Source organism: Patagioenas fasciata, chromosome 5 (genome assembly GCF_037038585.1).
Source record: "Patagioenas fasciata isolate bPatFas1 chromosome 5, bPatFas1.hap1, whole genome shotgun sequence".
NCBI lineage: Eukaryota > Metazoa > Chordata > Aves > Columbiformes > Columbidae > Patagioenas > Patagioenas fasciata.
In genome coordinates this window covers 2,800,423-2,827,359 of record NC_092524.1, presented here as the reverse complement: position 1 = coordinate 2,827,359, position 26,937 = coordinate 2,800,423, and the positions used below count along the sequence as shown (strand labels likewise).

The window sequence follows — 26,937 nt, the reverse complement described above, 5'->3', positions numbered from 1 at the left end:
AAAAGAAAACAATGTGATTTTGTGTCCTCTTACCTGTAATGATGTGGATGTTCAGTGAGTAGTTAAAGATGGGTGGATAATTATAAAGCTTAGGGGTGTTGTGTCGACCTCTAAGCGCTGCTCGCAAGATAATTAAGAGGATGGAGCAAAGAAGGGGTCTCGGTTCTCTGCTATTTTCACAAAAAAAGAGAAAAGCTCGGGAAAAGAAACTGAAGAAAGCGGAGCCGTGTGGTTATCATAGGAACCAAGGAAGAAAGGTCTAGGACTGCCCCAGAGCTACAGAAGCCCTGATCATTACAAATATACTAATACTCTTTACTTCACAGCTCTACACTGTTGAGCAGAAATGTCTGAGGATGCAAAGTGTTTAAAATTGAGATGGTACCACCAAAGAACTACAGCAACCCTGCAAGTCCCTTTTCCAGCCACAGGAGCTCCTTATCTCCAGACTCGCTGTTTCACTTTTTAGCCAGATTTTCCTTGTCTGTGCACATCATTTTATCAGCGGCGAACAGCCCACATGTAGGATCCTCACAGCACTTACCAGTAAACACAAAAATGCGATGGATTACATTTCTAGTCCAATTTTGCCTTGTACCTCTCCTCTGATTTTATCCAAGTTTTTCTTGCTGCAGCACTAATCAGTGCACTTATCTATAACTTGCCCTTCTGTTTTCTGGGGCAAGCACTTGGCTTGTTCTTCCTATGAGATTTTAAACATCCCCTGGTTCTTAAAAACAAATAATTCCTGGCATTGCTTTTCTCGTAGTCTTTTGTTCACTGCATGTAACTTTATCCTGTGTTCAGAAGATAAAATCTTAACCAGATAGATTTGGGATTTTTGTGAAAGTGCCTTGGACAATTCCTGTAGAGAGAGAGATATATAATATACCTATATATGTGTATATATATATATATATATATACACATTTCCTCTCAACCAGAGGCCTACTCAAAGTCTTCAAAGTTTTATATGAGACCAAACCAAAGCACAGGTTTTATCCTGACAAAGGAAAATTACAATCCATAGGGATTTACAGTCAGGAATATAACTGTTACGTTTCGTTTTTAAGTTTTGACTAACAAATGCTAATGTAACATAAATAAATAGTTGTCTGAGTTATCTGAGAGACAAAACATTTAGAATGGAAATAGCAGGTGCAATTCAGAGGTTTTTTTCTAATTTTTTTCTTTAGAAATCTTTGATCCTGGAGTTTAATTCTGATGGCAAACAAATAGTGCCATGAAGATTCCTATCCTTCCTCCCACTTCCTGAGTTTGATTTGTTAAACTTGACTAGCAAAGGACTGGTTTGCACACCTAAACGTATGGGGTGAGCTAAATGTTTGAAGCACACAGACATACTAAAAAGGTAGAAAGGTATCTGAAGGTGATTTGCTCAGCTAGAAGTATGAATACCATAGAAATGTATATAGGTATGTGATATGAATCTTTCCCCACTGCAGCTTTGCTGTCTATGTTCAATCTGATAAACTGCACTGGTATCACAAAAGCATCACGGAAAGGATTAATTGTTTTTAAGTGCTTCATAATTGCCATCAGCTTATTCCTGTAGAGCAGAGGGTGCTTGTTGGCTCCTGCTCTTTGGTAATTGTGTTATCAGACTCAGGCTGCAATTCTAGGAAGTATCAAGCGATGGGATTCATGTCCTTGCCATTAATCATTGATCATTTTTCCAAGTGAGTCTGCTTACAGAACAGACTTAAAAACTAACAGATAACTACGGTTTTCCCTTTCAGTCCAAAATGCAGCTGCACAAAGTTTTGTGGCAGTACAACTGCAGAGCAGACAGAAGGAGCGGGGAAAAGAAAAATTAATTGAGAAAGAAACTACTGCTGCACAAAATTGGCACCCCAAAAAGGATATGATTGCGCAGACAACATATAGGGCAGAGTTATCATGAAGTGATTAGTTTCTGTCTTATACATAGCCATGTAAACACATCTGGAAGCATGTCTGCCCTAACTTTATTCAAAACTTTACAGAAATATTGGCTTATTCTTGTGCTTAGGTACTTTTCAACTGGCAACTCCCAAAGTGCAGATGTGCTGAAAGCACAAAGCCCCTTCCCTTCCCTTCTCTTCCCTTCCTTTCCCTTCCATCCTGCAAACACACCTTGGCACAGACTCATGGAATAATCATTTTTCAATGTATCTTCCTCCATTCCACTGCAAATATATTTTCAAGCCCTGTCTGTTATCAGTGTTTTGGTATTTGACTGTATTGCTTTTGCCAAGCCATTTTTGTTTTGACCACGCATGACTTCCCCAGCACCTCTGAGCATTTCCAGCACATTCTTGAAACACCAACACTTTCATTATATCTCATTATAATGTGGTGGCAAAGGCTTCTACTTTTGTTACCCAACTTCAGTTTTCCATCTCCTGCAGGGTATTATTGCACAAAAACATGTTCAGTAGATGAAAAGCCCTTTTCTTAACCCATATGATCCAACATTATAACTATTCAGCCAAAAGGTAATGTTATAGTTTCTAGAGGTTTCTTGTGAACCTTTACTCCACAAACTTTAATTTTTTAAGCATAAGGAATTTTTAGATAAATGAGCAAAGGATACCTTATATTTAATTTCCTTAAACTACTAATCTGTTGCACAGCAAATCAAATATAATTCCTTTTATTATTTCCAGGACAGCAGCCAAAATACGTAACTATTTGAAATGTCTCTCTGAACAACATTAAACTAGTGCTTGATACATGTATAACATATCTATAAGCATGAAGTAAAGGCTCCATAGCTCCCTGTGATTTTTGTGTAACTATCGTTGAACTTTAACTACAAAAACGAAGGCCCAAGACAATACACTGAAGTCCTTTTTGCCTGCAAAAATCCACAAAATCATCTTGACTTTTGCAGCCGCTTTTGGTATTTGTGAATTGTCGCCTGAATTGAGGGTTAAGAAAGTCACTGTGTGTCTCTGACTTCAGATCAGAAAGCAGAACCAGAGCTCCAAACTCAGTCCCAAATACAAACATGCTTTTATAAATAACGTAGCCAAGCTCCACAACCACTTAAAATTCAATACATTTTGTGAGTTCAGAATTGGAAACATTTACTCAGGTTTGTCTGTTTTACTTGAAGACAAATAACCTATTCCTGGCTTGACAAATAAGACTATCAATATTGAAGTGAAGTTTTTTCAGCTAAATAAACACACTCTGGGATACGGGAAGTCGTAGCAAGCGCAACCAACTTCAAAGCCCAACACTGCAGGTATAACCTTTCAAACCACTGCCACAGAAAATCCGGAGCTGGCTGAGCCCAAGATGAAAGGATGGAGAGAAGATCTACATTTGGATACATTACGCTTTAAAGCCCTCAACGCACTAGTATGAGTTAACAGGTCACAAGGTGAGACGCCAGAGTTTCCCTTTAATACCAACCTGATAATAAAATTAGCAGAGGGAGGTGGTTCCACTTGCATGGTTCGCTCTACAGAATAGAATTGGTGAGTGGTGTGTAACGTGATAACCGATTGGGTTTTTCAGTGAATCAAAATACCGTGTTTGTTTTCATGCTGCTTTCCTATGATCAGTCACTGTCATCACGTAGCACATTTTCAAGGCATTTTCTCCCCATTGGTGGATGTTTTAGCCAGCTGGAAAAAGCCCCTTTTTCCATTTTCTTTTCTTGCAGGCAGGTATGGAAGTAAAAAGCAGTGATGTAATTTAAGAACAGAATATGTATTATCTGACAGCTATTTAGGTATCTTTTTCCTGATCACCTCCAGCACTGCCATTCCTGTAAGCAGATGCTCTATCATCTTCCTTAAATTAATACGAACCTGATCTCAAATAACTGGGGAGTGTTTCAAAGAGTTTTCAGTCTCTGTTGTCAAGCCTTTTATCTGAGCCATTAAAAATAAGAGGGGGAAAAAACCCAAATGTGTCATTTAGTACAGAATGCAGAAGAAAAAGATGACTTACCAGCACTTTCAGAATATGCATAGATCTAAGACTTGCCTTGCTTTGTATCAGCCATTTTAAATTTTTAAAAGTGTTAGGTTATGCTAAATGAACTGAGTTAAATGAAATATGGTGCTTTATTTAATCCTGATAGATACCTAGAATGATTTTAACAGAAGTTGTATCCTGATATAAATAACACTTGCACAGGTGCATCAGAGAATTCCGACTAAACAGATTTTCAGGAAAAAAAATGAGGTAGAATAAAAATAAAAGCCAAAACCTAATGCTACTGCAATTGAAGACATTTATAGAAAAAGGAAAGATCACATATATTTTACCATAAGATCACAAGATATCAAGAAGCACCAAAGATATGGCAAATCGGTTAAAACTCAAAAAACCTGACCCCAGATTTTGAAGGGCTGAAAAAAACCCATGTTTCATATGTATTTCCACAAGAAATCAAATTAATAATAATAATTATAAAAAAGAGTATTATTTGTAGATTGTTAGTACATTGCATAAAACAGATGCTCAAATTCTGCCACAGGCTGAAGTTTTCTGTCTTAGACCAATAATGGGTTTTATATTCCTCAGGAGGTTCTTTTGCTTTGTAAATCATTCACTTTATACCTTGATCTTCTTCATACTTCTAAAGTAATTTGTAACATTAGGCATTTTAGTATCTATAATTGGTCTTAGACTTTAAAAGTTGCTTCTTAATGTTGGATGGACTGTGATTTTGAACAGAAAATGCAAGCGCATCACTGGAAAGAGAAGGAAGATGCTATAATGGTATCCCCATTTCTTTTGAGACGTTCCTCAGAGTTTGCATTTTTTTATCCTCATGGACAATTTTTTTGAGCAAAAATGCAGAAAAGGGAAAATTCCACACTTGCATGTCCGATTTCACACATCAACAATCCCAGATGCATTTGAAATATTGACTTTCCTAACACGTAAATTTAATTTTATATCGCTGTACAATTTATTTTTAGCCTATTTCAATGCTTTAGAGAACCATGTTGCTCCTTTTCAGCTGATTAGAGTTATTCCTAAGTGGCTCTTTGCAAGGAGGAAAATCAGAGTGAAAGGGATGAAGTGCACGTCAGACGAAGAGCCAAGACAGCAAAATATTATGAATTAAAAATTACTTATTCACAGATATAGATGCAGACAGGCTTACATTTTCTACAAGCCCTAGACCTAGGCTTGTATTTTCTTTCTTTTGAATATTTTTTAAAATGTTTTTGCTTTGTGCTGTTCTCAAAAACTGGATGAATAATGAAATTATTATCATTTAAAAGTCCTTTCCCAAACTGCTGTTTATCATGACTGAGAACACAAACGCTTTGCTCAGCAAAGCTGATGTGCAGAAACTTGCTGAGATTCATTCTTTAAATTTCCAGTACTTGAGACAAAACGTGGAGTTGATTTACACCCTCAAAGTTGACAGAATCAGTTGAATATTTCTGCTCCAAGCTCCTACATCAGCTGGGGTTTGTGGACTGAGTTGCCAGAACCTCGGCTCTAGTTCTTTGCATATAGTTCCAGTATAAAGTATTTTTCCCATTGTTTGACCAAAGGAAATGCAGTTTATGGAAAAAAATACAGTACATAGCGTATTCCTGATCTTTCTAAGTCATGAAGCAGAACACAGCGTCTTTGTGGATGATCACTGTGCTGAGTTGTGCCATCCATTCACATTTTTTTTTTTACTTAAAAATCTGTACATGGGAAGGATATTTTGTGGCAAAAAAAAAATCTCTTCTCAAAAGATGAAAGTTTTCAGAATCCTGTCAGGCACGTGGTTTGTTGTGCAAAATCCCAAAGCAAGGCAGAAAAGATTATTTCAGAGCTTAGGACAGCATCCTTCAAAGCAGGAGGAATAGTGTTTGACCCATCAGTTTGAGCTCTGAGTACCAGAGGTTGACAGCTGGACAATGTTCCTCAAACAGACATGGATAAACTACACTAAACACACCTGTGGGGCTGCACATCCCACATTTAGGATCCTGTTTGGGATTACAAAGATATCATATTAATCCCTTAAGCTTTCCTATCCATTTTCAAATGGCTGACTTTATATCCACATCTTTCCCTTCTTATATAATAATTTATTTTTATGCTTTCTCCGTTCAGTCCTTCCAGCTGCAGTAATGTCTTGTCAGTTTAAGTTGCATGACAGTTTTGTCACAGGTACCTTCTGTTCAAGGTGAAATTATGTAGAAGGAGCATTTATCAAAACCTTTTATCAAAAAGCTTGAGGCACTCATCTGGTCAGGTAACATCTCTCATTTGCAGGATCTTGTGTCTTGTTGAAACCCTCTTCCTTCCAGTGGTTTTCAAAGTTATTTAGTTTAGAGAATTTTTCAGAGTTCTGATAATCTCTAAAATGTTTCCATATATTCTTACAGTTCTCTTTCTAGCTAAATAACTACCAGGAACTGATCTTAAGAAAACAGGAAAAAGTTGTTTCATATGTGACCAGGGTTTGCTTTTACAGCTGATTATGTTCTGGGTATCTATTGTGTCCAAACAGCAAATTGAGTAAATCAAAGTTCCCTATCCTTCTAGAATGAGCAGAGCTACAACTTATAAACTTCATGAGCTCAGAAACTAATATCTGAATGCAAACTGAGGGACTTAAAACACACCTTAAACTATCCATCTATGACTGCCAAAATTGGGTGACCTGGAACTTACGGGAAGAGGAAGTGTGATGGCTTTATCCAAGGGCTCTGCTTGCATGTCAGTTTGAGATGGGTGCACATTTATTTCCTTTTCTATTCAGAAAATAAATCCTTAGATGTGAACATGTGCTCCATCATCTCCTCTGGGCTTGAGGATTTGGGGATGGGAACTTCCAGGCTCAGCATATTACATTTCTGTTTCACACTGGGATGCAATGGGATGTGCACACACACACAGATCAAATTTCTGTGGTATGTTTTAGTGCATATCACAGGGTATACCCAGTGATATCGGTTCTTTGTAATCTACCTACCACATCCCTGCATGGATACACTTAAAAATGTAGGAAAAAAAAAAAAGTCAAAATGTAATTTTCTGGCATCCATCACGAAAGGATGTTTGAAATTAACTATAAGCTATGTAAGAGCATAACCTGGGGAAATTCAGTTTTTCAGCACTTGAGGCAGCCAACATGTGCCCATAAGGACACAGTCAATGCTGTAACTTGTGCTGTGGCGTGTAACCACCCACCCTGTCCCCCTGTTAGCGTGTCCTTGGCACACCTACCCCTTCTGCGAACTCTGATTCTTCCAAGCAGCACCCAGATATACTCCAGCAGTCAAAAAATGTTGGTGACTTTTCTGAAAGGCAGCACAGAGAAAGCAGCTTGATGTGGCAGACAAGGGGAAGAAAACTTTCAGATCCAATACGTGCCAAGACACTTGTGCACAGAGGACAGAACAGCTACTGGTACAGCTGGGTCTCCTCCATTCACAGGGAAAGTCTGGGTAAGTGTTGTGCTGATTATATAAAAGGATGGTAGAAATGAGGAATAAATCTGTTTTTATTGATAGCACAAAGTGTTAAAAACCAAAAATGCAGAATCAAGAAAATTCTATAGTTAAGAAATAACTGTCTGTGTAGCAAAGCATTCATTTTATTAACACCACTTTGACTTGTTTGGTAACTTCCGAAATCCAGAGGGAATGTCAGATAAGGAACGCTGCAATTTCTATTTATGACATCCATGTATGATTACATAGGTAAAAATAAATGGGAAAGCGAACCATATGAATCTGTCACTATATTTTTCAAGTTGCTGGAAACCCAGGAAGAAGCATTTAAATACAGATGTTTTGGGAGAGAAATCCCAGCTTCGATGCTCAGTGGTGTCTGCTCGAAGCACCAGTGACACTAGAGGTCAGCATGGGCGCATCTACATCAGCACTTTAGTCAGGAATATTCAGCCAGGAATATGCTTTTTATTACTAAGTGCCGCCTGCTCTGCTGCAGCCCACAGGACTGAGCAGACCTGAGTCTGCAAATTGGACTCTTTCATGGAAAAATGAGCTCTTGAACAACTGCCAGTGGTCGTTCAAGCCACGTGCCCAGATGAGATACAGTCTGAAATAAACTGGAACTCAAGAAAAGGCCAAGAGTTGAAAGACAGCAAGAAAGAATCACTAAAAGACATGCTGAGTCTGCCTGCATTTCAGTATCATTTGTAAAATCTAAGAGGTCTTCAGGCACATCAGTAGGACAATAAACAATAAGACAGGATGTAATTAAAGTTAACTTTTAGCTAGAAAAATAAATGAATATTTTTCACCTCAGATATAAGCAATAAGATAACGTATATCTCTGAATTCTGATGGACATGGAGTATAAAATCACAAGTCTAATATAAAATGTTTTTATAGTAAATCTCTCAAATTAGAGTAATAACCTATGATAGAAGAAAAGCAGATGAAAATACTTAAACTTAAGCAGAAGGAAGAAAACTACATATTCCCTCAGTGGGATAGCTGATTTTATGGATGACAGATTCTTCTGTGCTTCATTTGCTATTGGAAGGTGTTAGGTAGGAATTCTTACTATTTTAAGCAGGATAGTGAATTTTAAGGGAAGAATAAACTGGTAAAATGAAAAGTCTTGGGTTTTTTATAGATAGAAAATTTAAATAAAGCTATGTCACATAATGTATTCTCAGTGGATGCAAACTACTGCTGCCAGAGGTCCAAGACAACCTGTGATTCCCTGCGGCACCAACAGCACTTGGCTAATAAATCCTTTCAAGATGTCTATTAACCAAAGGGAGTACCTCACATTTGCATAGATTTTAGTTAAATTGGATTTTATATGAATGAAGTTTCTCCCACGCAAAACTTTCTTCAATCATTTTAGGAAACAAACAAACAAAACCCCAAACACAACACAGTATTTTTGCACAGATTTAGGAATACAAATAAATTTAAGAATGGAACTGGTTCATTATTGAGTAACATAGGAAAAAGAAGAAACATGTACCATTTGTATTCTGTGTTTGTACAGGGAAAAAGCAAGATGTCTCAACCCCATCTGAAAGAATACTTTCAGTCTAAGAATAATTCTGGAGAATGTTAAAAACTGGCTAGTAAGGCGATGCTTTTTAAAATGAGATGGTATGAAGGTTTTGTGCCTAAGAATTTTTTAAAAGCAGGCAAAAGAACTTAGCAGAGTCCTGATAACGATTTTCTTTGTCATTATTCTCGTTTCATTAGATCTCGAAATGTCAAGGAAACTTCTTGAGAGGGAAAGGCAGCGGGTCCTGTGCCAGTGCTATTAAAGGGTAAATGAGACAACCTGGATAATTAAGCCTGTAAGCCTGGCATCAATCCTAGCAAAATAATGGAATAATTCCTACAAGGCTTGGTTAATGAAGGATTAAAGAAGGGATATAGAATTAATGCCAGTCAACGTGATTTTTTTTTTGGAAAACAGAACTTGCCAAGCTAGCATGGTATCTTTGAAGAGATCCCAGGAGCCAGGTGCTGTTCTGGGCTGCTCTCTTCCACCCGCCAGTCGGGATGGCAATGAAAGCTCCCTGCAAATGGAACATGTCTTACAAGTGAGATTATACATCAGCATGACACGAAACACCTGCCTGCCAGTTTTACTGGCCACGCCGTGTTTAATTGTGGTTTGGGTTTTTCCAAGAACTATTTCTCTTTCTTTCATTCACGGCACGCAAATGACATGCTACTATTAAACACAATTATTCAAACTTAATAGCAAAGAGAAGCTGTTTGGAGAAATGTTCCTAAATCTTATTTGTAGGAAAGAACTGTGGTGCTGGTCTGAAAAAGGCTGACTTTGAGATTCACTCCCTACACATTATGATGATTTGCTTTCTAAATCATTATCATAAGAAGTTCTGCTGCTTTGCAAAGTCCATGATGCAAAATCTTGCAACTCGCACAAGTTTGTGATGTTTCTCAGCTGATGTTCTTTCAGCCATCCCAGCAGACCTAATTTAATTTCTAATCATTTCACCATGCTTAACACATTTTTGCATCTGTCCTCAGAGGAAGCACTGGCAGATTTTTGCTTATAAAGCTCTCCTCTTTCATTTCCATTGTTTCCCATGCAAAGGGAATGAAGCTAACTGCACAGAGCTACTCCATCATCAGCTGCTTTCAGTCTATACCATATTTCAATAATAATATGGCACTTACTCTGGATTTCATGTATCTCATACTCATACCTCCAACATCTATTGCATTACAGAGAGAAGCACCTGTGCCTTCTGGGTGCAGGCCATTTTGCAAGACAGACTCACAAAGGCATAGAAAATGTGCCAATTTTGTGCTTTTAAATTAAATTTTAATGTTTCTTTGAGTAGAAGAATAGTATATTTAAAGTCTCTAGCTACGCTGACATTATTATGCATACTATACTATAAACAGATAGGAAACAATCAGAAAGACAATAGCACGGAAAAGGTATAAATTAGAGCAAATGCTCTGGCATTTTGGCAGACACGTGGCATAAGTTTTTGTAATTTCACATCAGAAAATGTGTAAGATGTTTCTGTTGATATTCTTTCAACACCTGCAGCTTTGGTAATCCTTTTGTTTTTCTTGTGACAATGCGTTTTCTCAATTTTCACTTTCCTTTGAATGATCAAAGAAATTTTTGCTCAAAACCAATCTTGTTCTATATTAAAGCAATCATGTCATATACTGAATTTACTTTCTACAGTATTTCTTGAAAACGTCTTTAAGGATTTTTGACACACAGGTTTGGTAACCTTCTCTTCAGAACCACTGTATATATCTAAAGAAGTTGCAAAACTCTTTTCATATTTTAGAACTTTCCTAAATGCCCCTTCCCACAATTTTTGTCAGATTTGAAGACAAATTCGACGGAGCTCAAATTTAATGCAGAATTGCCATGATAGACCCAAGAAAGGTGTTAGTGATGCCTTATATAAACTGCATCTTTCTGAAGTCTTTCAATCAAGTGGCCACGAGGTTTTACTAAGGGATCTTCAGAGCAGTTCACGCATGGCTCTTCACCAGCTCATGTTCCACATTGATGGAATTTATTCAGCTTCCATAATGTTGCCAACAGATGAAATCACATTAGAATTGCAACTTGTTATTCTCTCTTTACATCCAGTATTTGAGAACAGCACTGTTCCTAGATTTGCCAATTCCAATCTCAATCTTCTTATTGTTTAATATTCCTCCATCTTCAATTTCTGATTTGTTCTTAAGCCCTTTGAAGAGCTGCATAACTATTCTCTCTCTATTCTCAGAGGCTAAATCCATTCCCTCCAAATACTAGATCTGCTTTTGCCTCCTTTTCTTTTTCTCTTTCAAAAGGGAAATAGAAAAGCAAGTATATCCTTTTCACACCATGAAATCAAAATTATTATAAAATCTTACAAATATTTCCAAATCCTTACTACTCTGGAACTATTATCTTGTCCAGTGCACTCTTATTTCACTCTTTCATGTTTATACAGTGGGCATATATAACAAAAGAAAACTATACCTATGCAGCTTACAATGACATACATAAAAGAATAATGTTCATGAATGAATGATACAATGCAGAAATTTTAGTATATTGTCTGTGCAATGCCAAAAGTTCTTAAACAATACAGAGGAGACCCAAACCACATCAACAGTTAATTTAAAATTGCATACACTCCTGGAGAACATTAATTATGTTCTCAGAGTTCATTTATAATGAGGTTTTAATTAGAGAGGATGTCCTCATATCTTAATTCTTAAAAGCAGTGAAATTATGAGATGGTAGGTAATTCTTAAAATAACAGGCTTCAAAGTACATTTCTTTTATTATACCAGAACTGCAAAGACTCTTTGCTTATAGTCACTTTTGTTGTACTTACTCATGGCAGCACAAGTGTATGATAAAGGAGGATTCTATTTCCTCATTATCAGCAAGGATGTAAATGGGACACCCCACTAATGGATGCCTCCTCTAAAATTTAGGAAAAGGTCAACAGCGGGATCTTTACTGCTGTAAACAAGAGCTGAATGCATTGTATGACCACCTCAGATCAGGAGATGACCGGCCAGTTTTTCTTCTTTATTTGTCTAATTAACCTTTCTTCCATACTGCCTAAAAATAAAATGCAGCATAATGCTTTACAGAACATCTGCAAACAGCTCTGTGTAAACGATTTTGCAGTACTTCGTAGCACAGTCCCTCACGAGAAAGACTCTTTGTTTGGAGAGCATCCAGCAAAATCTGATCAATAAACCCAGCTTTATATTTTAATTCAGCAGTTTCTAGTATAGCACAAACGTACAACACATTACTGTCTGGGCTGCCTCTCTGCTTGGACAGATATATCACATTTGTCATTATTAGGATTGAACAGGAACTTGATCTGATTACCTGGTTTGCTTTCATTTGGTTTACACTGAACTTCTTCAACGCACTCTGCAGGAAACCATCCAATATGTCCCCGGGTGCTGCCTTCCCAGAATCCACCTTCACCGATGCTTAAAACTAAATAGAAAAGAGACATAGGAAGCATTAGACCTTTTATCTCTTATGTAAATACCATGGATAGTTACATAACACTCTCAGTAATAATTGAATATCACGTTGGTAAAAGCAAACGTTGTACAATAATTTGAAATATTGGTACCTCAAAAATGGGCACAGAGTAAACTTTAAATGTGACCCTTCCTGATCAGTCTTCAGAACCTCTTCCCAAATTTATTTCTGTCACAAGTTTTCTTGGCCCTCACATAATTCTTCCAATTTTCAGTTTTCTCATTGCTGCTTTTATCAAGCATAAACGCATGGTTGCACTACAATCAAAGAAAATTAACCTTGCCTGTTCAAATTAAGCCGAACCCATTGTAAAATCGAACTCACACTAAAATTGGGTTTCAATAATACGTATTTTGATGTCTCGTATGTTTTATAATTCCTAGGGAAACGAGCTATTTTATTTAGAGTGCAGCTCCAGAGATTTGTGATGTAGGTCGAGTAATGTGATTTAACAGTTTGAGTGCAGAGCAAACACTTGAATATCCCACAGGTGTGACACACAATACAGATCCCTTTTGAAACATTTCAATGATTTTTCTCGGTAAAAGACAGTGACAATAGGGAGGAGAATGATTCACCTACAGGAGCAAAGCTTTATCTGTAGTTTTAATTACCTTGATATTAATCATAGAATTATTTCAGTCGGAAGAGACCCTCAGGATCATCGTGTCCAACCATAATCTAATCTTAAGACTCAACGAGGATTGTGACAAAAGACCGCAGAACAACAATACATATTTTTACTAGTAAACAATTGGAGACTAATTACAATACTGAAAGGACCTTAAATACTTGCCAAGTATTATGTTTAAATTAATTTTATAGAAGTTCCCACAAATCGCTATATGTTTATTTTAAAAGAACATAAATACTATTAAAAACACACGTCACATTAATATTGGAACAAAGGTGATTTTACGGAATAACAAAAATACCGTTCGCTCTTCTAAGTAGGTTGACTGGGAATGTAGCTCAGTCAGACAACCCCGCTCCTCCGAGTACATCTGTCCAAAACATGATGTTCGGTGGAGAGGTCCCTGAGCTCCCAAAAATAAGCCCGTGGAAGCCGAACAGCCCAGTCGCATCAGCCGCATGCTCAGCCAGCCAAGCTAACGGCCCTGCTGACAATCAAGGGTAATTAGCCCAAGTACATCTCTTTGCTAACATACACATATCGTTTTCGTGACCTGAAATAATCTCTCTGCAGGGTATTTCAGTACGGGAGGGTTATTAACTTGCTCAGAGCTACTCTGATGATCTCCAACACACACACTCTTTGTGCTGTTAAAATAAGCCTTATTTGGTTTAAAATGATAGTCCCTGAGCCTGACTGCAACTGAATTCTGTATGGGTGAAACTGCTGGGACTGACTGGCATTGAATTGGAACCTGACTTGTGCTACTATAGAGTAAGATGAAAATCAAATCAATGATAGGCCAAAAAAACTCAATAAAAATACTGAAGAGGTAGTAAGAAGTCTGTAAAGTTGCATTTGAAATTAAATGTTTACCCAGTTTCTCATTAATGCAATGCCAAGCTATTTGTGGTGTTACTTACAAAGCACAGATATCTATTAAAATAGATATTTGACAGAAAAATGTTTTTAGCGTGTCAATTTTAAGTCCTTTAATGTAGGAAATTCAAAGATACAGATTCCATGAGCTACATATTTACACATCCCTGTCAATAAGAATATATTAAGCCCCAGGAAATAGATCCATTATTGCAAAATCCTGCACTTCAATGGATCCCAAATGCTCAATTTACCAAGCACTTTTCTGACATATATGAAGAAATCTATATCTACCCAGGTAGTTATGGGATAATGACGGACAGCACTGACCTTGGAAGACACAAACTCTACAGTGACACTGAGGCTGAACAGAAAATTTGTAGCTATGCCTTTTCTTTCACCTACTGATATTGTTACCACAAGAAGAACATATTTCACCTCTACATTTAAATGCAAGCAAAAATGAAGGAAGTAAATCTGTGCTTTAATGGTATTAATAAAATAAATAATGCAAAAATCAAAATATTAATAAATATAAATTCGGAGCATAATTAATGAAAAATATGTCAACAAATTCCTGTTGCTCTTGAAAATGTTTAAAGCCTGTGCATGTTTACATGCAAAGTCAATCTGATAATTCAATGTTACATGAAACAGAAGCCTATTCATTCATGCAATATATATTGGGTATTCATCAGCTTCCAATACATTTTTAGTGATGTAACCTCTGTTTACGTAAGAATAGAGTGCATTTCTTATATATGAGACAAGGAAGTAGGAAAACTTAATTAATAACATATATAGATATTGTAGGGTCCTACTGTACATTGATTTAACTTCAAACCACAAAAATGAGTGCAAGACTCCAGCTGAAGTAAATTTCAAAATGTGAGGCAGGGAACAATTCCTATTGCAAGTAATTAGGAGGTTTTGAGGAGAGTTTTCAGCACTGAATCTCAGTCCTGATTTCACTTCACAAACTGGTAATATCGGGAGAACAAACACTCCTTAGAGACTGAGAAAGATTTCCCCATTCAGTAGTTTATTAATCTGTCAAATCTGCTATTTTGATACTCCAAATTACACAGATATTTCCATCTCCAAAAAGCATTTGCGCTGTAAGAGAGAAGTTGGATATTTCGCACCCATAGAGTAATTTCATGTGTTTATGGTAGCGGCAGCTGACAAGGCATCCAAATCAAGATGGGAAAAGAAATTTGCTTTGTAAGTCCTTCTGTGAGCACAAGGCAAAGAGTGACTACTACAGAGAAAAAACAGTTGCACTTTAGACCATTATTACATGAATTATTAAATATTAGTGATTACTAATAGCAACAGTAAAGGAAAAAGACACATAGCCCTGCCTGAAGACATAATGTCTACAAAAAAGAGGTAGAAGGAGAAATGAGGAGTTGCCAGAACGCAGCCAGTCTTCACAATTCTGTTTCAAGCCTGTCTAGAAATTACAGCTACAAACAAATAATGGTTCTTTTGGACTTACTGTCAAGGAAAAACACCATTAGGGGCACCAAGAAAGGAGGGGAAAGGCTGATGGAACTGCAAGAGGCACAACGATGAGCCAAGAGGCAAATGTGGAGTAGCCAGGGATGTACAGAGACAAATTGTTGGTGAGATGGAGGAGAAGCACGTATGACCTAATACTCAAAATGTACAAGTTGAGATCTAGATGATTCTGCACTATCAAAAAAACTGAAATCAACTTTTTTAATGTATCTCACCTGGTACCATTAATAAGAAAATCTGTAGGAGGACCCAAAGCTATAATAATCTACATATCTATAAAAACTGGCAACACTTCATGTATTCCAATGTGGATAACCGGGAACTGAAAGGACAAACCAAAAAATATAATTTATATTTTGTACCCATGAATGCTTTTTTAGAATGAGGCCTTAATTTCTGTCTTTTCCCTCTTAAAGTAGTGCTTAAGATATACATTATAATAGATAATTTGGTACCAGCAAGAGATTTTCTAATCAACATTTTCCTTTCTGAAGGATGTAACAATGGATAACTTTCCTAAAATTAATAATTAAGCTTTATCATTTCAAGTGTATTTTTTTTTCCAGTTGATTTTAGTAAAAACAAAAGATGTGGTTGCTATGGCAAGATGAGGCCAGAGTCTCTTTACACATAACATGGATTACAAAAAGGATCTGATGTTATAAGAGTAAAATTAAGGTTCTAGTAGCATATGAATCCTGATATGACTCTTCATACCAAAAGTAGAGTTTAAAATAAGAATTATGTTCAATTATATGAATAAAACTGCAAATCAGAACTGAACAGATACCAAAGAATTGAGAAAAATGAAAACATGTAAAAGCAAGTGCCTATCAGGATCTTATATTTTAATGTATTTAATTGATTATCCTTAATACCAGTCTGATTCTGCTTTGCCAAAGTCCAGAAAAAAATATTTTTCATATATATATGTATATAAATTTAGTGCCAATCAAGTGTAGGATGTTTTGTCTCTGGCAACTTCAAGTTTATTGACACTGTATATATTGTGACTAAGATTAATATAACATACTCATTACAAACAGCTTAATTACTCAATATACTATACAAAAAATCGCCGTAATCAAACCAACAAAAAAGTTTTATTCTTCCACGTTGGAGCTCCCTTCATTATTCCACAATCAAGAGAGTATATTTTTCCTTCAAATGATGGTGTATTCTATTTCTAAATTCCTTGGGATGTTGAGATTTCAGTAAGGGAGTTCAGGTCATCGTCTTTATAGCTTCTACAGGATGTATCTGAAATGTCTTAGTAATATGCCATTTTCCTAATGAAATGCAAAGGGTTTTCATGTGAGTTTTAACTAAGCAAGATTCAGTGCCCTTCTGAACTCTGGTTTTGTGTCTTGATATAAAAACCTTCTGGATTTGCTTTTTTAAAATAAAGTAGATTTTTCTTTTTCAGTGGGTAGAGACCTAACTTCTTTTTCTCAGAAATATTTAAAATTATAATTTAGGCTTTTCTCTTGTAGAAATACCTGTTGTCTGGTGTAAATTTCCAGAACTATTTGCCTTTAGGAAGAAGGGCTTCCAAATGACAGATAATCTATGCAAGAATACGTATTTCAATGATGAAAACAATTTTGCTTAAAACAGCCCCTAAAGTGATTGCAACTTAAAGTATAAGTTCCTAACCTTGAGCTGTAATGGCGACTTATTTGCTAAGTACACATAGATGTAAGCAAAAATTCAATGTTTGGTCTATTTTTGCATACAACCAGCTAAATCAAAAACAAGATGAAGAGACAAGAACTGTGCAGAGCGACAGTTCTCTGTGTCTGAAGTACAACATGATTCAGATTTACACACAGCAGAACTGAAGGTCAGCACAAGTTACACCTTCATCTTGCTGTCTCTTAAAGAGATATATTTTTCTTAAAATCTGATTTTAGTTGCAATTTTACTCTATTTCTTTACCTACTCCACCTCGCTCCTGACAGATATCGCTCCCTTCTTGTGATTAACGATGAGCAGATCTGTCTGTTCTGCCTTCTGGGCAGCCCGTTTCTGGTTTTTCAAATAATTAATCAAGAGGGACTGACATAACTTGAGATCAATGCAACACGACGGGGAAAGAAGTCATCGTCTATTGCCCTGATGACAACAAAATGAAGGCCTCCAGCATGCAAACAAGTGACTGTGCTCCAGCTGCCATGTAGTAAATGTCCTTGTGCAGTCCACGTGCTACCTGGAGGGAAAACCTTGTGTATTCGCATTTGATTATTTTGTATAATTAACCTGAGCAGTCAGATCCTACTGCAGCTCCATGGACACTTTAGCGGAGAAGCAAATTCTGCAGTTCTTTCCCATCTCAGGCTGTGGGACCTGAGAAATCAAATTAGGGAAGTAACATGGACAGAAAATATTCCTGACTTTTAAAACTTATGTTTAACTTCCAGTTTTGCCTCCAAAACAGGAGTGTGATGCAACCGCGGCTTCAAGTCATTCACCCTTCCATAATCTAAGTGGTTCTGCTGGTGTAGCTGAAAAGCAACCTTACCTACCTGTAATTCCATATTTAATTGTCTGACTTCTAATATTCTAAGTGCCACTCCCTGTGCCTAGTGCAGAGTCTCTATGTCAACCCACTCGGCAAGCAGAAGGTAAGACTAAGGAACTTTAGGCTCCAGTTTTGGGTGCATGTCACAGCCCCAGCCACCATGGTCACAATCAGTGTCAGACTAGATCCTGACTTAAACCAGCTTTTCGTCTTTTATCACCCTTGCTTTCTCAAGAAAGAAACAGTGCAAACAAGCAATGGTGAGGAAAAGGACCTTGGCATGAGAAGATGACAGTGACTATTAACAGAGCAACCACTCACTACATCAAAATCTACAAATACAATAATCTGCACGTAATCCTCTAAATCTGAGAAAATAGGGCTCAACTGAAACAGAACTGAATGAGCTGTGCTGTTCACGGTTTGGCCCTGCATGTTGTTTTTTCTTCATTTTTTGAGTCTTTACCAATAACTTGCTATGAAGATCGTCTTTTTTCCTGTTATTTGTATGTCTCTCAAATAGTTTGGAGATAGTGAAGGAGAGAGAAAAGCAACATAACAAACAAATCTTCTACACTGATTTGAATTTTGGACAGAGATTCAAATTGAGCATCAGAAAAACCCATCTGTTTGTAACAATGACCACCATCTCTGTTGAGAAAGGTGCAGAGAGAGTTAAGTTTGCTCTTCTTTCCCAAACTCCAGGTCAGGGGGATGCAGAGGAGAGGCATTAATTCGAGAAGAGGTCTCAAACCAACACAAATCTAGAGCCTGGACTACTGTGTTGGATGATACACCATTCATAGCTCCTCTCTGTCTTCTGGTACTCCCCATATACTGAATATTTCACTGACTACTTAAGGAAGGTTGGTTTTAAGTAGGCAAGAGCTAAGACCATGGGGATTTGTGGATGGGTTTATGTCCAAACCACTTTCTCGCAGTCTTGACAGCAAAAGTTCTCCTGCTGGCGCGGGAGCAAGATCTTTGTTACAAAACTTGGACTATCAGTTAGAAGCACAACTCTCTCCTGCTCTTCAGATACAAGCAACTTGAAGAAATTAGCTGTGTTATTATCTGTGGTGAGTCATAATAATTTATGTTCGGAATTTAAATCAAACCGATCAAGTTTGGAGACAGTAAGGAAGCAAAACAAACCAGTGAAACTGAGTAAGATTAATATTCCATTTCACATTAATTTCATCCTTCATATAAAAGAGCAGCAAAACAATACTTATGCAAACCTCTTAGGTTAAATTTTGCTGCCATACTTATTTACACAAGGTACAAAATGCTCTTGAAGAAACAAAACATCATTTCAGAGGCTCTTCCCTTTCCAGTATTTTATTTACTAATCTAACTAGTGCAAAAGCCCGGGGGACCAACTTTCCTTCTGCCCGCCAGCGCTGTCTGTTGGCAATATCTTCAAGCACAGCAGGGGTTTAATAATCTTTCTTTTTCAAAATGACTTACAAGTAGATTTCGCAAGAAATGAAAATGTTAGTGATATATTTGAATTGCCCTGCTGGCTGAGATCACACTGAAATACAAGTAGTGCTGCAAGGGTCAGTATTTCTAATGCTGAGAACTACTGACTTTCTGCCTAGAACACATGCTTGAATCACTACTACTGAATTACTACGGTTTCTGTGACCCCAAAGAACGTAGCTGAGAACAGATCTCGGTTGTGGTAAACTCTTTTCAGACTATGCAAGCACAGGAGGCATCTCAGAAGGTTCCCAAAAGTCTGTTGGAGCATATTTGGGATACTGAAATAACTCTCTATTTTTCTAGAAAATTTGTTTAATTGCAGTAAGAGTTAAAGAAATCAAGTGTTCTTCAAAACTAGTCCTGCATTCTGTTTACTTTCTAGGTGAGAGGAGATAGTCATATCAGGGCAGGCAACAAAAAAAAGAGAGGAAAGTAAAAAATTACAGTTGGAAGCCACCCATCGACAACTTATACTAAGATCTGGGGCCTGACATTGGAAGAAATAACTAGAAATCACATGGCAAATGGAAATGTTGTTATAAAAACACATAGACAAGAAAAACAAAACTGAGCAGGGTGAGACATCAAAAGTTCTCAAAGTATTTCAACCAGGAAACCATGTGGTCTTTTCTTTCCTGGGATAATTCCTATGCATTTCAGGTATATTTTAATATAACGTAGATTCTGAAAACAATTCTAGTTGTTTTGTTTCTGAGTGACCCGAGATTGTCTGCACCATGGCGACTGGTACCCAGATCTGTTACCTTTCTAACACCATATGCCAGCACAGATGTGGATCCCAGGTAACCTTCTTGAGGATGCACAGATACTTCTGGATTGCTTAATCTTCACAAACCAGGAAACTGCTAATTGTTTGCTCACAAAGACCTTTGGAGCATTGCATTCCCTTCCTGCATCTGAGATTTGTTATAGAGGAGGCCACTTGATTTCCAGTGTAAAAATTCAATTTAGCAACACAAAAGCTGATTGAAATACATTTTAAAGATACTTTATATATGTGTGTGTGTTTGGTTTGTGGCAGATTTATCGCTGTGGAATTTAGATATAAAATGAAGAAAGAAAGAAAATACGTTAAAAGTGTTTCAGTGGGGAATGAAGCTACCTCTTCTTCATTTTTTTGTGAAAACATAAGATGAGGGTTGTTCTTGTATAAATAAAGATATCACATTTATTTTTACAACAGCCATGGCCCTTCTTCCATGAGTGGCAGACACACAAATGATGTCAGTATGTATGACTAACAACTAAAAATAAAGCGGATATTTTTGTACAGGCTACATAATATCCTATTAATACAAGGCCATTTTGTTTAGTTTATATTTTCTTTGGACCTTGCCCATTCACAGCTTTCTCTGAGCAGTTTCCTTGCATCATATACTGTGAACTATTGTCACTTCTGGCGGTTTTAGAAAGGAAAACAAAAATCTGCCTCTTCTTCCTCCTCTGAAAGCACTTTTCATCAAGAGTTTAAGAATTCATCCCTCTCCGTGACCCTTCTAATTCTACCAAGTTAAAAAAGAAAATCCATAAAAACATTTCCCAACTAATCCCTTTCTCTAATATGTTGTTCTGGGGGTTTATCCCTGTAATAAATGCCTTGCTACATCTTTGCTGTGCTTAGTCTCATGGGGCGAACATGTGATGAGCATCTCCCCAGGGTCAGACCGAACGTGGATCAGAATAACGAAACACCTTTGAATCCCCAAAACCACCCCAGAAACCAGCACTTCAGCACCAGTGTTTTATACAGAACAGCACAGCTACCAAGTTGGCAGAGGAGAAGGGCTAAGAGAAAGCTTTTCTATTTCTCAAATGTGAGGTTAAAGGGGTTAAAAAGTGAGGAAAAACTGGATTCCAAGGGGTTTAATGTTGTTTCATTTCCTCCATTCACTCCACACAGTGAGTTGCTAAACCCCGAGCACGTCTATGTAACCCCAGAAAATCCAAACCTATGGGCTGAATAGATCATGGTCTCACTCAGCAGGTTTTTGAAAGACAAAAAAATAGCTGGTACGGAGTGGGAAAAAAAGCAGGACCTCCTTAGAGCCAGGAGTTTTGGCACATCACACAAGAAACACTGAGGATTATAAGAGCTTGTGCTTTCGGATGATGGAGAGGACACCTATCAGTCTCACACTGGAGTAATTTTTTTACTCTATAAATAATTACATTTAGGCTGGAACAGGGACGCGAATCCAGGTTTAATTGAACCTGGATTTCTGTCACATATGCTAAGTTTGAACGGCTTCCTCAGAACTGTTACACAACTGAGACCTTTTTAAAGCATCACTGTCTTTTTACCTGGACTTTCCATTCTCTACATGACCTTGTTGTGTTCATTCTGACATATTTTCTGTGACAACTGAGGAACCATTGACATTGTAACAGGAAATAGGACTTGATCTTGTTCTGGAAGTTTTTCTTTTGATTAGCAATGGAAGTCTGTCATACCACGTTCCAGCCTTGTCAGGCAAATAGCCTTAAATTATGCTCCAAAAGATTTCATCCTGAGTAGTAACACTGACAAACCCTATGTACACTTTTTCTAAACTTTATTTAAAAGCAGACCGACATGCATAGAATTCTCACTAGACTTTACTGCATCGAAGTTCTATAGAATGCTCTAAAACAAGTGTGCCTGCAAATGCTAGACCTCTGCCAGATTTTAATTCTATATGCAAACCATATACTTGAAGATGAAAAAATAATCCCTGTGGGGATGATTTGATGTTGGATGGGCATGTCTCCCTTCTTCTAAGAGTAATAATTAATTTACAGTCAGTTTCAGTCAACATATGTTTTCCCCATCAATAAAGATTCAAAACCCACAGACCGCATACAATCTCATTTTCTACTTCAGCATTTTGGCATTCACTGGTTAGTGTCCCCCACAAAAATCATTGGTCTTAAGTTTAGACCATACTATTGTAAGAAGATTTTTAAAGTGGACTAATTTCTTCTTGCATTGTTTCCCAGTTACTGCCATTATAACTTAGACCAAATGGCTCTTGAACTATATATTTTTTTAAAATATTAAACTCTTAATTGAAATTTAAATCCCTTTTCCTTGGGATATTTTTGCACATAATAGTCTCAAATTTTCATGTAAACGAACAGTCAGAAAACAAATGCCTCTACAACATTCAGTATCCCAAGAAACCTGTTGCACTGTTTCCTCTTTTGCCAGGGAACACATTTTCTGTCTTGTCTTTCTCCAAAATGGAGTCTCTGTTCCAATGACAAGAATCTATGTTGATGTTACATCTTCTACATAAATAAAAATATTGCTACATTTTTAAATTCCACAGGTCAGTTGAACACAACTGTGTACAACGTCCCCCAAGAATAGAAGCTGGTGCTCAATCATACTCATTCTTTATCTGTTGGCACCTCCTAGATCTCTGTAAACACACTCAGTGCAGAAAGTTATTTAAGTACCATTTATGACCCCCAAAATTGCATTCTTTGTAGGTACAAGCAGTTCTTCCTGGTGGTATTAAGTTTTCTGAGATTACAAATGAGCAAAGAGTCCTGGAGTGTACTTAAGTCTCGCTTTTTAATATTTTTTTCTCACTATATGCAACATATTTTTCATTTTCTTTTAATTAATCAACAAGCATCTGAGAACTCCATACTCCATACAGAAGACCCCAGACCTTCACATTTTAACCTGAGAGCCAGTAATCTGTTGTAAAAGTATGAAAAATCACATTTGCTTTTAATTTGTTTTCCATTTTTGCATGGCAGCTTTAATTTCCTCTAGATTGTACCTATTATTTTGACACCCAGAGGCTTTTATGAAGCGCTATTCTGCATTACTTCTCTTGCACTGATTCTCATAGCCTGGATGTTTGCAAAGCTAGTTCCCAAACTGTGTAAAACTCTGTCAATTTTATTTGAATTTTGGTTTTATTACTTTAAGTTTATTTGATATCTGGCACTCCCAAGAAATTCCTAAGACTTCTGCTTGCCTTCTATTAATTTTACTCTAGCTTAGATAACCTCCATTAATTGGGAAATTATATAATGTTTTATGAAGAGTTCGTATGGGCTCTTCCAAAAGTTCTTGGGCACTATTTTCTTTAGACCATAATCGTTGCTTCCTACCTGATCAGGGCACGATCTCCCAGAACTGCAAAATAATGTTTTCAGCCCTATGGACATCACCAGCTCTCCTAAGCTCAACCTTCCTCCTTCATCCTTGCATTTAAAATAAATCCTGCATATGTTTTAAGTGCAGCATTCTTCAGATTTCTGTCTTATACCTTCTGAAGCCTTGAGTCAATGAAAATTATTAAACCCACAAACGCTTTAGAATCAGACACATCCAAAAACAAAAACACAAAAATGCCTTCTAATGGATCCCCATTTTTTTCCCAACTCCTGTTTTCAGGCTCAAGGGAGGAGATACTTGAAGTTTTACTTTGCAAGATAAGTAGTTTCAGTTGCAAGGAAATTTTCAGCTGCTTAACACTTCAATTTAGGACACTGAATTTATTCTCTTTTATTTTATTTCCACAACTGGTATTTGGTTTGTATGGACTGAGCAGAAAGTCTTATTTCTTTCATGACCAATTTTACCTGGATGTGCAGAACAGCAGCTGAAACAGCATAACAACGTTCCCTTTGGAAGGTCAATCCTGTAAAACACACCACCCGCTTTCTCAGCTGTACCTGGGTGCACTTACGTCTTCAAAATAATAACGTAATGTTCAGCTCTGATTTTAACATATTCTTAGTTGGGAAGTACATCAGTGGACAGAAATTATACATGCATTGCCACAATTCTTCCCCAAAATATTTACAGTAGGTTCTAGCTACTTATCCTCAGTCTCACAAGGGTATTTTTTTTTCCACTTAACCAATAAATTTCCTTGAGGAAAGGGTTTGAAACAGATTTGACCCTACCCCTGTTTCCCTCCTGAGCTGCTTAGATAGTTGACATGCTTACAACTTCTTAAAACCCTGGAGTTTTCTTTCTATGATGGCCACAGAAGCAAATTACATGCTTGGTATGAAAGACAATGCTGCTATTACTGCTCATATTTCTGAATTTTAGCGGCACTTTGAAGTCACAATTAAAATAGTAGCTGAATATGTATTGGTTACAAAGTAGAACTAGGAGCAAAATGCCCTGTAAAGAAAGAAAGGCATAAAAGCCTTTTTTCCCCTAAAATAGAAGAGAATTTAAAAATAAAATTTCCATTTAGCAGAGGAAGAAGTTTATTCAAAATTAGTTACATACTCACCTTTGACTCTGTCTCCTTTGTGCAGATGAATTTCCCCTTCTCCTTGAGGTTGATATGGCTTTACGACAATAAAAAGTCTTCCAGGTACAGCGCTGTAAAGCTTGCGTTTTGGACCCTGATAATCCAAGGCAGCCAGAGTATCCTTGTTGGCACCAGGACTGTAAACGGCACTGGAAATTGAAATTTAAAAACATTAACTGGGTGTTTAAAATGGCCAAAGTTAATCATTTACCATAAAAATAGCAGAATTAAATTAAGAAGTGAATAACAATTGTCTCCCAGTAAGACATCTAACTCTGCAGAAAAAATACAGGTTTTTCATCCTAAACATATGCTTTTCATGATTGAATTCTTTCATTATGAAACATGATCAATATTCATCTGACCATGATGGCCTAGAAATGGAAACACATAACACCAAAGTTTTTAGTTTTTCTGCAGATTAAACTTGTGCATTCGTGGACCCTGATGAAGTTTAAAATTTATATGCAAATCATACATTAAAAACAATTTGTCAGAAAGACTTTAAAATGTCAGTATTTACAATTATTGTTGGCAATGGATATCTTCGTAATATTGTAATGTTGACTGAACAATCAAGACAACTGAATTATTAACTGAATGGATGGAATAATCAAGTTACTTCACCACTCCAAGGCCTGGAGCTAAACTTGAGATCTGTGCAAAGCTCGGTTCTTCTGGCTAACATATTCTCCAAAATATCTTCTTATTGTTCGCAATCAATAGCTCTCCCAATGACTTCAGAATGGTGTGCCCAGATAAGCCATAGGTCATCAAACAACACACAATCTACTTATGGTATATAACGAAGAAATTATTGAAAGCCAGAGAACAATGCATAAGATGACTAATAAACCCCTGGAAAAATAGGTGAACTGTCAAAAATACAAGGCAAGAAAGAGGCAAATGTTAAAAGAAGGTGGGAAACCTACAGGAGATATTGTTAACAAACTTGCAATACACTACTATTCAACTTTAAAAAAATCATAAAAATTTGAGACTCAACACAGAAAGTCTAGAAACAGAAAGTGTTCATAAGAAAGAAGAATATTCAAAAGATTTATGAGGAAAGATAGAGTACCAAAGGAAGAAGAATGATCTAATGGTTGTCAAATATTGCAACACTCTGCTTACTTTGTTGTAAGGAGAAAGAAAAGCTCTCAAACTACTGCAAGCAAAATGAAATACAAGGGCTGGAGTTTACTGTTTCTTTGAAGTTTTTGTTTCAACGAATCTCTGACCAAAACAGAAGTCAATAACACTCCTATTATAAATAAAGAAATTGTCTGCATAGAAAAACAAACACAGTGTATCTTTCACATCACAAACACTTCCATTTTCCTGCAGTAACTTCTTTACCATTTGGAATAGTTCTTCTATTACTATGAACAGGTGCTAAAAAAGATAAGCTGTACTTAAGGGTTTAAAAGCGAGCTCTGGTTGCACGTCTGTGATGAAGTCTGCACCAGAAACCTCAGCCAACTCTCACAGTTGTTGAAAAGAAGACAGAAAGAGATGACATGTGGGTTTCAGTTCTTTTGCTCCATTCCTTTTTCCTCATAAGCGAAGAAACAGTCATCACCATAAAAAAATCCAGATCTATAAACTGGATGCTATACATCCCATTTCCACTTGTATCAAGCTGTATCATCTGCTTCTCCTGGTAGCAGCTACTCACAGTGTTACATCCCAGCATCTTTAACTCCTATCACAGAAGATTCATTCATTTTCTCTCTTACTGAAAGAGGAGAGGGAAACGGCACATTGATCCTTCACACTGAATGCATCATTTCTCACCAGGCAGACTTAATAACAGAAATCAGGGCTGCAACATGGGATAGATGACTTCTTCAAAAAAGATCTTTTCTGTCCGCCCTCATCCCCAGCTTGGGCTCTCAGCCCAGCAAGACCCATGTCACAAAGGAGCAGGAGAAGGATGTAGAGAATTCAGAAGACACGTAGATGTGTTTCATCTAGAAAAGGCGGCCATCTGTGATCCAGCTCCCATTCCACTCCCAGTTTCCCCTCACCCAGAAGCAGTTTGGTATGAAAAGCAGCAGCCTCATAAAATGATGAACACCTGAGCCACACCAGCTGTAAAG

At 37.1% G+C, this 26,937-nt stretch overlaps 1 protein-coding gene across 5 annotated transcripts in view; it reads right to left on the bottom strand.

Annotated features, from left to right (window-relative positions):
* Positions 1-26,937, bottom strand: part of SHANK2 (SH3 and multiple ankyrin repeat domains 2) — a 313,850-nt gene that overhangs the window by 169,307 nt on the left and 117,606 nt on the right. For all 5 annotated transcript variants that reach the window (XM_071808790.1, XM_071808789.1, XM_065839072.2 and 2 more), the window contains 2 exons: positions 24,815-24,984; positions 12,334-12,447 (listed from right to left, as the gene is read on the bottom strand). In XM_071808790.1, coding sequence (XP_071664891.1) covers positions 12,334-12,447; positions 24,815-24,984 — 284 coding nt within the window. The remainder of the gene's footprint in view (positions 1-12,333; positions 12,448-24,814; positions 24,985-26,937) is intronic.